The sequence below is a fragment of the Acipenser ruthenus genome, chromosome 24 (genome assembly GCF_902713425.1).
Source record: "Acipenser ruthenus chromosome 24, fAciRut3.2 maternal haplotype, whole genome shotgun sequence".
Taxonomy (NCBI): domain Eukaryota; kingdom Metazoa; phylum Chordata; class Actinopteri; order Acipenseriformes; family Acipenseridae; genus Acipenser; species Acipenser ruthenus.
Window position 1 is genome coordinate 6716202 of NC_081212.1, and position 12409 is coordinate 6728610.

The following is a 12409-nucleotide window of genomic DNA, read 5'->3' on the forward strand; positions in this document are numbered from 1 at the left end:
ACAATATACAGCCCAATTTGCAACCAGACCATACACACATTTCAAAGATCACGTATGCATCAAGTTTTTGTTTTGTTATTTACGAATGAATTTATCAGCCTCCCTCACAGTATATCATTTATTCACAGCCTTTGAGTTTTTTTTTCTGCAGTGCAAGATTTAAAACCCACCTCGTCCTTTTGAATTGACGCTTGTTAGTTAACTTCCACCATCTGCGAGAGTCTGATTTCAAGTCAAGTCAATCCTAATAACAGCTGGACACTTGGCTTAATTATTGCAAAGCATGATTCACTATTTTGTGCACCTGGCTTTTAGGCTAAACCTGTATGCATGCCGTGACTGATGGAGCAGGTGGCACAAGTGACCTATCTAATGGATTACTTAACATGGGAAGCATTGCTTTCTCATGACCCAAAATAGCCATAATGTACATTGTCATTGTTTTACCTGTGGCTGTTTTGCCTGTGAATCATCACTGGAAGGGTTACCTGCTGTAGTATTTTCTGTGACGTTGTTACACCCAAAGACACACACCTACATATTTCACATATCCAGCAAACCAAACAATCAATATAATTGTTTCTTAAAAAAAAAAAAAAAAAAAACTCCCACAACATCAAGCAGCATTTCTGCTCCCTTTTGGAATGTGTAATTATTTTATGATTTCAGGTGTTCAGAAGAGCCGACTGCAGCTTGTGATTTGTAAGATGTTCCTTCTATGTCAGATACAGACATTGACATGACATTTCAATTTAGAGAAACACGTGTCATCAGGCTCCAGAAATGTATGGAGGTGCTTGTCTGCCTGTATGTGCATATTGCACTGCCCGAAATTCATTGTACACTTTTGCTGGGACCAAAATACAATTTAAAAGAGCAGGGTCTTGTTCAAGTAAACAGTGTTCCATCTAAATACAGCATGCATTGAAATATTTAAAAAAAGACCAAACTTGACACTGAACTTACTATTAAAAACAAGAAACACTAAAGAGACTAACACACACTGAAAGATGATTTTAACCAATGATGGTATCTAGACCCACACTGTTCATAGACCTTCAGAGCTGATATTTTTGAATGGGTTATATATGAATAGATACCTACAGGAGTACCAGGTTGTACAACGCTAGTAATTAAACAGCAGTAGTACTTTATAGTGAATGGAAATATCACGTATTTGATTCTTTGTGCTTCTATGAGTCTGGACAGGATTGAATGGGCAGGGTCAGCGCAGCAGGAGTTTACAGTAAACTCATAGCAACTGGGCAGACAAGCCAGGGCAGTGACCTCTCGAGGGGAGAGGGGGAGGTCATGTCTGCAGGTTGAGGTATAACCCCAATGTAAAGAAATTGAAGTGAAATCACATTTCAAAGTGGTTTTCAAGCTTACCGCTGAGGGAGCCGTGTTATATTGTTATTTAATAGCACTTTACTGGGGTCAGGCCATCAGAATGCTGTGTGTGCAGAAGCAGCGCTGGATTCTAGTTAATCTTCTGCTGCAGTCAGTCAGGCCTGTTCTTTGCAGCTGTTTAATGAGCAGGCTGCTTGCACCTTGGGGTCTGGTTGCAGCTGAGACCCTCGTGAGGCTCAATCAAGCAGGCTACCTTTCTAGGTCTCATTTTGTGCAAGAGGATTTTAAACAATAGCGCAGTCAATAATGGAAAGATGAAAAAACGTCTGGGTTCAGTAAAAGAAAGATCACAGAAAAAAATATGATTTCCCACATGAATATGAAATTTGAGCTGCAGTTATTACCTTTAGCTATTACGGGAAAAGTTGAAAAAATGTCTTTATGTATTAGAAACTGTTAAACCATTGCTTCCAAAGGCAAATTTAAATGTGTTTTTACATTCACTTACTGACATTGACCATGTTCTCAACAACCATTGGAGTCTTCCATTTCCTCATTTGAAGAAGTCACTCTGTGACCTTTCAACTCTGATAGTAGGTCATAGGTCAGGTGGAGTAACTAAGGCCTTAAAACTCTTCCTGCAGGAGCAGCTGTGAACATTTCATTTGAACATTTCATTTCTAATACATTATGGTCAGAAAGAAGTCTTTCCTAGTTAGAATTCCACATCCAGCATTACTGTGTAACTGTTAGAGGCACAGAGAGCCTTGGGGGAATCTAATAATTACGACAATTTAATAATTCATAATAAAATCTGTTACTCTCCAGTTGTACTACTTTCCTAGAAAAAGGAGAACATTTCAGGGGACCATTCTACTTGTGAGATGCCTTGCTCTTTGAAATATTTAGCATATTTTTAAAGGGGAGATGATGATCTATTCAGGGATACCATGATATTAAGTATGTAAAGGTCCGAGTGGGCAATGCAGTCCCCACCCCTAGGCTTGCAGTAAATCATTTGTTGTTGCCATAATTTGTGCCGGTACTGTATGTATTGAAGTACTTAAAAGAAAAGCACACACATTTTTAAAAAAAATAAAAAAATACTCTTAAGAATATATTTGTTAAATGTTTAAGATGATAAAACAACGCAAACCCAAACGCTTCCTGATCCACGGTGCACCACAAACATCAGAAGTTCAGTGTGCCAGTCAGTGCCTTGGCTGGAGCTACAATAACTTTTTTTTTTTTTCCCTGTTCTGCATTGTTGGGTGACATGGTGAACATAATAACAAAACCAAGTGAGTTTCCATGAGTGCACATGAGATATTGCTGCTTGTAATTAAACCACTCATCGAGGCTGAAAGAATGTTGTACTGAGGCAGGACAAAAAAACAACAACCTGCCATGCATAGCACACACTTTTCAGCAAAACAACTGATCCACTTATGCAAATAGCATCCTTGACACTCTGGAACATTTTACTGAAACCTGGTTCATTGACACTGGTAGCTTTCTAATTACATCATAGTTTTTGAGCACAAGTCACTTTAAAAACAATTCTTACACCACAGAACTCAACAAACACAAAACTTTTGAATAAAAGAGAAAAGTTTCACAAAGTCGTAATGTCATTTCACCCTGTGAATGAAGTCAGGAGAAAATAGTTGAAATTGCCTTTTGAAGACAACAATGTAAGGAAATACTATACAGAACCCTAAGGGTACATTTTCCTGTTTAAATACCTAATGAAAAACAAAATGCAGCCCTCTATAGTCCTGGCTGAAATTCATCTCTCAGAAGGGTTTTGCTATGGGGATGCACTTCTACCTTAGGCAATGCCTGCCAATCACCTAGCTTTCAAGCAAGCTTAGTTAACAAAGACAGTCTCACCCACCAGAGCCAAGAGCACAGCAATCCTTCACCTCGCAAGAACACTGTCAGCAATTACCACCAGGTATAACTGGAAGAGACCCATACCCATAACCTTGTCAAAGCATTCAGCTAATTACAGCTGGTAAGCAGGCAATGGATCTTGCTAGGCGTGTGTTAGTTAACAATCTGCGGCTGGCAGTCCCAGTTAGAGCGAATCCTCTCCACGACACAGGGAGACCCAGCTGCTTGTTTTTACTCAGAGTGCTGAAAGTGTTGCTCCAGTTCTGACCCACTGCGGGGTATACCGTGACATCACTGTACATCACAGTCTCTCTGCACTGGAGGCCAGGATGAAACCCCCTATCCTTGTCTACAAAACCAGAACCAACCGGCTTGTAACTAGGTCCCACATGCAGCGTACATGCAGTGTGCAAATGAAGATGAAATAGTTTTCTTGTAAAGGTCTTGTTTGGACTGACTCAAGTAGACAAGAGTTTTTGCTCATGCCTTCTTTAGTGCGCTGACTTCTTGACTTGCAGCGTCATATCTATTAAAAAATGGCACTAGCAACCCCTTAAAATATACAATTAGCTGTGCTATTCATATACAAAAGGGGCCACTGTCATTAACGTATAAGGCATTCTTTTTACACACATGCAATATTGATGTTCTACAAACAATGCCCCATGCATGCAGCACAGAATCTTGTGTAGTGTTTAACACTGTAATTATGTTGGAGCTGTTATATATATAAAAAAAAAGACACTACTTATTTTTTAATGTGCGGTTTGCTCCATATTTGTGCTATGAAAGAAGAACTGTGGTTACAATAAAGAAACAGCTAGGGAGGTTTACTCGTGTAGGGCTCTGTTGTGTAGCTTTACCCGTATGCTTTCCTTCTCAAACACTGTGCCCTGGTTCCAGTTTGCACCCTGGAATATACACCTCTGATAAGTAAGGTCCAATGTTCTGCGTTATTTAAACCTCATCCATACTGATGAAGAAACAAGCTCTGTACTCTACTTTTTATTCCCCAGTGAATGCGCTTATGCAAATGTGATTTCAGTAAAGCCCAGTAAAGCCAGATCTAGCTGTCTAACTTAATGCCTGGAAGAATGATGTCAGAGCATTAATAATTCAAAATGTTTTTTGTTTTTTTTGTAGCTGCGATATTGTCTTTTATCCAGCTCCTCTTTGCGTGGGGGTTTTGTGGACTCAGCAGCAGTGGGTTTGCAGTCAAAACTGGATCTCAAGTGAAATACACTGCAGGGTCTCAGCACAGAGAGAAAAAGCTCAAGGTTATGCTTGTATTAAAACTGGGAATGACTCGGTCTGCTATGCAAGTCTTACAACCATCCCCGTGCTGCAGCTTTAGTGCTAGATTCACAGACCCTGTTAGCACTAATCTTGGACCACCTTACCTAAGGTAACATTAGATAGTGCAAGATGTCTGTGGAACCAGCAGTATAGTTCTGAAGCTCTTTACTTTAAACAGCCTCAGAAGGTAGAACACTATGGCAATTCCCCTCTCATCCATACTGGGCCATACCCTTTGACCCTTTCCAGGGCTGCTGTACAGCATTGTAGCTTCCCAGATCTTTAACAAAATGTATTAGAAATTAAAAGCTATAGCAAGCACAAGGAGAGCAGTAAAAAGATCCAGTTTAATTAAGGGTAGGATTAGGACACTGTTTTTAAAGTACTACGTAGCTTTTTAAAAGATCCCCATCTTTTACTAAAAAAAAAAAAACATGACTGTCCCAAAATATTCAAAGCCTCCCACTTACACAATAGAAGCTGTCATTCTACATGCAAACAGAGCAGGAAAATAGCTGCTGGTTAAAGATTACTGCATTTAAACCAGATCTTTATAAAACTAGAGATGTCAGATCAAAGCTGTTTGTTGTTATCTGTGGACTACCAAACTGGGCTACAAAAGCAGCTTCTACCAGTTAGTAAGATATTGTACTAAAAAGCAGAACAAATTCAATTGCACACTAAAATATTATTCTTTGGCGTCTGATTAATACAATCTTTCACCGCTCAGCCTCATTCTGGGCAGGTTTTTTTTGCCTCAAAAGGCATGACTTGTTTACAGTCCAGTTTGTTTGCATTCCAAAAATGATTTATTAGAGCTTTCTCACCTCTGAAACCTGCTTGAGCATTGTTGCAAACCCAACAGCAGCAGGTTAGGCATGCTACTGTAACTGCATGCTCTGCTATTTCATAGAAAGCAAAACAGAAATGAACAAGAGGATTCTTCCCCCCGCATGTTGTTTTGTTATGATGACAACAGATATTTTACTGGAAATACATACAAGCTGTTAGACCATTGGAGTAAAACTGAGCTGGAGGACAGGAATTTCATATTCCAAATTGAGAACCTATAAATATAGAAGAGATAGGGGGGGGACTAGTGATAATATTATTGCTAGTTCTACCAAGTGGGAGGATAACCTTGATTAACAGCCATTTGAGTTTATTATAATATTTCCCAAGTGGATGCACACAGACAAGAAAAGAAAATAAGTACATGGCCTCCTCCCTTGAGGGGTGATAAGTGGAACATTTTAAGGCATTTTTTAATTTTCTTTCAATAAAGAAAACAGAGATGGGAGTTTGGGGATATGCATGCCTACCTTTTATTTTCAAAAGCAGAGCTATTCCCATCCATTCTTTCTAATGCAGAGGATAGTATAATGCTGCATAAACACGCATGATTTCAGGATATCCTGGACTTGGCCACTTGGGAATTCGCTCTGCTAGAATCCGAATGCCTAGTCTGGGATACACTGCGACGCTAGTAGCTAATTATGGAGATAGAACACCCCCCCACCACAGTTCTGTATGAATGGACATTTAGAATTTGTATACATATGGAGTTAATCCAAGCCCATCTGAGTTTGGGTGAGTTGAAGGTTGTTGCTCATCAATTGTGTCGTTTAATGCAGAACAGCTCAATCAGGGCTAATGAAATATTTATTGTGTTCAGACCCTTGACTGTTAAACACTTGCTTCATTTTTTCCCCTCACGAGAAGGGAGGGCTGGGGGTGCCTGTTTTGGTCTGGCTGCACATGATGAATGAGTATATGCAATGTAATGCCCCATTTGCCTGTGTGCGGTGAGTTCGGTGCTCTAAACACCCAGTGGAAAGTTCACAGGGGTTGGTTTCAATGGCTGTGACTGGGGGGATATCAGAGGTTCACAACGTAGATCCTTTCTCCTTGGAGGGTGAGCAGTTCAGTCTCAATTCTCACCCAATCCTTTGCCCTCTCTTCTTAAAAGAATGTCTATGAAGGTTCAGAATTGTTTGCCTTGTCATCTGGACTACGCTAATGTTGATACCAACCAGCTCATTTTCATCAGTGATCCAGTTCATCTTTTAACGACCCTTGACCCCACTTGCCCTTGTCTCTGTTTCAGTCTTCATCTGCAGCTTCATGGTGGCTGCCCCCATCTTTGGTTACCTTGGCGACCGGTTCAACAGGAAGGTCATACTGGGCTGTGGGATCTTCTTCTGGTCGGCCGTCACTCTCTCCAGCTCATTCATCACGAAAGAGGTGAGAGAAGATCGAGAGAGATTTGCATTGAATTCCTGGCCCTGGGAATATGTTGGGAATTTTTTTATTGTTAGTTGGGAATAATTGGTGGTCAAATCAAGCAGCTAATATCTATTATTAGTAGTATTAGTATTATTATTAATTAGTTATTTAGCAGACGCTTTTATCCAAAGCGACTTACAGAGACTAGGGGGTGAACTATGCATCAACAACTGCTGCAGAGTCACTTACAATAGGACGTCTGTTTTACGGCTCATCCGAACAGTCTTAGAATGGTGTTGCTCGTTGTTTTTTGGTGTCTCCTTCTGTCAAGTTTCATCGTTGTACAGTGATTCCCAGAACAGATGCACAAAGTACCCGGCATATAATGGGTTCCAAGCTTGCTTCTGAAATAAAGAGGAACTAATCACGCTGATACTTACAAACACACAGTATGTTGTGTCATGGGTTTTACTGACACCAGAGAATTGCTCCATTGATTAATTTGGGGGGTCTCATTTGGATTGAAGCACAGTGCTGTAAGTTTGCTGTATTCTCACTCGGGGATGGTTAACAAAGCTCTAAAGGTGAGGTCATTGGTGCTTGACTTGTAAAAGTTCACTGTACCATGGAATGGTTTACGAAGCACATGCAGGGGACAGTAGAACACTGTTCTCACAGCAGCACAAGTTTGCTGCATTTCAAAGAAAGAAATTAAGGGACCCACACTCTTACCATCAGGGTGGCCTATCAGTCATGCCTATGTTAGTCTGTCCAATAAATCCTGGGCTCGTAATTCATTAGAAAATCATTCAAAGCTAATGGCACAGGGATGAAAAGCAGCTCCCAGGAGTACAAGGTTGCGTGTCCTGATTCAGCAGTTACAGGAATTGGAATAGCTAGAACAGGGTTGACAGTCTTGGGGTTTGTTTAATCAGAGTAGTAAGATACTGACTAACTCCGTCATCCCTACAGAAACAGATGCCCACCCCCCTTTCTAAATCATGGGGGGGGGGGGAGGTTCAAGGGGAGCTCAAGATACAAACACTTCATAAGCAGACTGCAAGCAAATGGCCTAATCAAGTGGATCAATGACGTACGCTTGCTTACTGGGAGACGGTCACAATTACGTCATTGCAGCAGTGCTTTCATAGGGAGTGACACCCGGTTATTTACTCCAAATAATCATGTTTCAATAGTCGTCACTGTTGCCATTTTTTCCAGCAATCTGAAATAGTTTCATGTGTATCAAACTTCAGAAACGTTCTTTATGTAACTTGTGAGTTGAAGCAGGTGGAGCCCTATATATGTGCTTTCATCACAGCAAGGAGAGCTGCTATTGCTCGGGGGGGGGGGGGGGGGGGGTCATAAATGAGGTTATAATGGGAGTAGAACGGTGCATAAAACTGAACAACTGTTAAAGAATGTGTTCATTACCATTGTGTAGGTTTGACACGGAAGACCCTGAGCTTCACTATACCACCAGAAGCCTACAGTCCGACGATATTAATGTACAATGAATTATTACTATGGGTTTAACTGCGACTCATAAACACAGCAAGTCTTTAATTAGTCTGCAGTGCAGAAGTACATTTTTCCATTGTTGTATGTGTTTCAGAAGGGGGGGGGGCACATTTTAATCTGGTGCTCCTACTGCATTCTAAACGTTTCCTTTCTGTTAATGTCACAGAGGAGAAAATATGTCACTCACAAGCAACAAAGGCAATTGAAATGGCTGTGTGTTTGGAAATTAGCAGGAAGGATGAATCACGTTGCAAAAATCTAAATGTCATTTAACTTCCACCTATTATTACTTTCAGGTCCTATTAGCAGCAAGTCCATTTTATTTAAAATGTCGCTCCGCATAGCAACCATCACTTCAGTGACAGCATCACTTTAACAATTATGCTTCCATAAAAATGATGCTTCCATAAAACAAAATCCCCAGATGGTATTAATACTTTCCTTGACCTTGTGAAAAATGAGTAGAACACTTATTCCAGTTTAAACGTTATTGATATTGAATAAAGAAGAAAACTATTGAGCTTCATGAAAAAATCTTCCTAGTTATAGAAAAGGAAGCACAATACTTTTATAATACCAGTGTAGTACCCTAGCCCTAGCAGACCACAGCATTCCCAACAATACAATACAATACAATACAATACAATACAATGTGCTTTTATATAGCACTCTTCATGCAGAGCATCCTATGGGTGCTTTACAGTAAAAAGTCTTAAAATAATAAAAAAAAGCCATTGGCTAATCAATCCAGCTAAAAAATAAGCCAATGAAAACAAATATGTTTTCAAAACTGATTTAAAAGATTCAGCTGTGCCAGCACTTCTGGTAGGAATTGGGACAGATTTCCACAGGCAACTAAAAGCCGCTCCTGATTTTAAGCCACTTCTGGGAACCACCAGTTGTTCAGCATTTAACGATTACAAGCTGCGACTAGGAGCACAGGCACCAGCAGCTCCTGCAAACATTGAGGACCAAGGCTATGCAATGCCTTGTAAGTAGTGAGAAGAATTTTAAAATCAATCCGAGAAAGAACAAGAGCATGAACCAACATCTCAGCATCTTTATCAGATACAATGACAATTAACACTATGGATCTGAAACGTTAACATCTTATTTCAACAGATTCCCAGTGTGTATTGGTTCATACCATTGCTATATTAAAATATGAACCCCTGTTGTATCATTCGTCCAACTGCTCATACGGTTGTAGCTGCCCTTGGGATACCACTGCCCTTAGTGACAGAACCATTGCATTGACATTCAAGATCGTTTGATAAGGGCACTTCAAGGAGCTTTGCAAGTCTAATATTGTGCTGCTTTGTTTTGTAAACCACAGAGCACTACTGTAAGGGAAAGTTAAACTATTAAAGCTATTAACACTTGCTAAATTGACATTTATAGGCACACTGTAGCGTTTAGTTTTTTGTTTTGATCTGCATGTTGTGTGTTTAATCAAAACCACTTTGTGACAAGTAGTGGAGGAAACTCATTGACTCAGTGACGGAAGCCTGCTGTTCAACAAGCCTAAAGCTGAGGAACATGAAATCACTTTGTGTCTTGGAACTTGGTTTAAGGAGACGAGGTTTCAGGACAATGCATGGCACACCACGGGAGACTTGGGGTTTGATACAGCAAAGCTGCCACAGACTAGGCCTCCCAGTCTCTTGGAACCAGGTTTCAAGCCACAAGAAAAAGTGGCTTTGTGTTCCCTCAGTGTTAGCATTCAGAACGAAATGTAGGAGATAATCCCGGGCTGGTCTTCTCATCTGCTGACCGCTCTGAAATATCAAACAGCAGGGCATCACTGTGACCCTACCCAGTCAATTCGAAGACGTATTTGGATGTTTAGCATACAGCTATCATTCCTGGTTGTTAGTTACTTAGCATCATGAGAGAATCACATTACCATGGTAACATACCATGTGACATATAGGAGACACAGCGATTGTATACTCCCATATTTCCAACTTTAAGTGAGCCAGACCTGCAGCACAGGAAGTTATACAGTTCCAGAAAGCAGCAGTTAAACAGTTAAATCTATAGTGTTGCATTTGAAAACATCATATTCCTAATTAAAGCTAAACAGTAAAGAACAAAAATATAATCATCAGCACACAACCATAACCAGAGAGATAAAGTTGCTATTGCCATAGAGAGATAAGAAAATGGTTATCTCTCCACCAACACAGTCTTAAAACCACCCTGAGTCATTCACAATATCCTCGTCTTGTGTCGATTTGCTTTGTATTGGAGCTCAGCTGCCTCCCCACAACTCGCTCAGATCAGAGACGGGCCTGCCTGCTCAGGTGGTTCAGAACAACAGTGCAGACTGCTTCCCTAAATCCCAGGTCTTCGCTAATCCCAGGGGCGTGAGGCTGTCTAGGGAAGGTCTTTAAAACAGCCTGCAGCTGAGTTCAGTCTAGTGAGAGACAGATCCAGACAGCACTCTCCTGGGGTCCCGACCGTGCCTTGAGTCACAGCCCGCATTGCTACCTGGTTTGATGAGCCCTCTCCACCCACACATCATTACAGCTGCATTGTCACACAATCATCTTCCATTCTCCTCTGAGTTAGGGTTCAGTGGTGACCGTTTACTACTCTTAACCCTTCTTGGCACTCACTGTAGTTCATCAGTAAAGGCCTTGTTGGCTTTCCGCTTGGTTTACATCATATAGTTCACAATCAATCTCTCCTTGAAGCCTTGTCACTTCAGGTGCGACTTGCAAAACAGAAATGGTTTAGTTAAAGATTTTATAGGGAAGCACAGATTGAGAGCTGGTATTTTCAACACTTGCTAGTTAGTAAAGACTAGTGGTATGGGAGACTACACCTTTAATAAGCTTCAGTAGGGATACTGGGATAGGTTTTATTATACCTTTTCTATTTGCTACTGTGTATCCCTTATAAAAGTTTACTGCTGTATATAATTGTAAAGGCATTGCAGGGAATCTCAGTGCATGGTACAGATGAAGTACAACATGTGTACAGTAGTAAAAAAACATGGGCTTGCATCTTTTGAAGCTTATAATTCTGAGAGTTAGAAGCTAAACAAAACTGAAACCAATAATCACGAGTACACAGCAAAGAGGAAAGGGACTTTACTATCACACATTTCAAAACCACATCACAGTAAGAACCTTCACACAACATGACCCCATTTCCAGTCAGCACAGATTCCCATCACATAATCCCTTCTGAATTATGTAATAAAAGAAGTAATAGATTCTTAGAACAGAACTATACTGGGAATTGTCAGGTATTAAGAATGCTAAAAATGGAATGCGGTTGTCTCCCCAGGCACCACCTAGCCGCTATCTGAACAATTTGCGTCAAATATTGATCTGTTTTCTATTCATATCTGCTTCCTCTACACAGCTTAGCCGCACATCTTTATGTACGGTACTGGTACTATAAGATGTACCATTTGAACAGCTGTCTGTCATAGCACAACTCAAATCCAGTAATGGAAAATGTGTTTTTAATTAGTTATAAACCTAGTTCTCTGACCCAGATATCTTGAAATGTCAGTTTCATAACAAAATAAGAACATAACTAAGGTTTGGGGACACAAAGAGGCTGTTCGGTCTATCAAGGCTCGCCCCTTTCTAACACACCATTAGCGATCTAATGAAGCGATCTTTAGTAGGACAGAATGTAATCCAAGTGTTTTTGATGGTACTACTTCACCTGGCTGGATATTGCATACAGTTATAAACTTACTTTTACTCAGCTCCCATGTATGTCCTATACCGGTAGTCACTTGGGCTAACTGTATCTAGACCATGTTCCACTGAGAGATCGGTGAACTAGTGCATTGAGAGAAATGATTATGAACCATGGTTAGTTAGGTTAGTTTAATTTATTTTTAAGTGTAACATACAAGGTCATAAACATCAAATTCTGATGAAACGAGGCTTGCCGAATTGCTCACGTTTAAATTGTCTATGGCTATCTCCAAGTTCACTGCACAAAGAAGTCGTTGTCATTATCCACAGTTAACGATTAAAACCATTTTACTAACCATCGCTATACAGGTAGCAAAACAGAAAGTGTTAGTCGTGGCATGAATTCTACTAAAAGGGAAATAAAAATAGTGAAGTAGTCGTGGCATTATATTGCA

General features: G+C 40.3%; 1 protein-coding gene across 1 annotated transcript in view; it reads left to right on the forward strand.

The window, feature by feature from the left end:
• LOC117430865 (sphingosine-1-phosphate transporter SPNS2-like) overlaps nucleotides 1–12409 on the forward strand; it is an 81091-nt gene that overhangs the window by 37254 nt on the left and 31428 nt on the right. The window contains exon 3 of the mRNA XM_058998242.1: nucleotides 6650–6786. Within this exon, the coding sequence (XP_058854225.1) occupies nucleotides 6650–6786 (137 nt within the window). The remainder of the gene's footprint in view (nucleotides 1–6649; nucleotides 6787–12409) is intronic.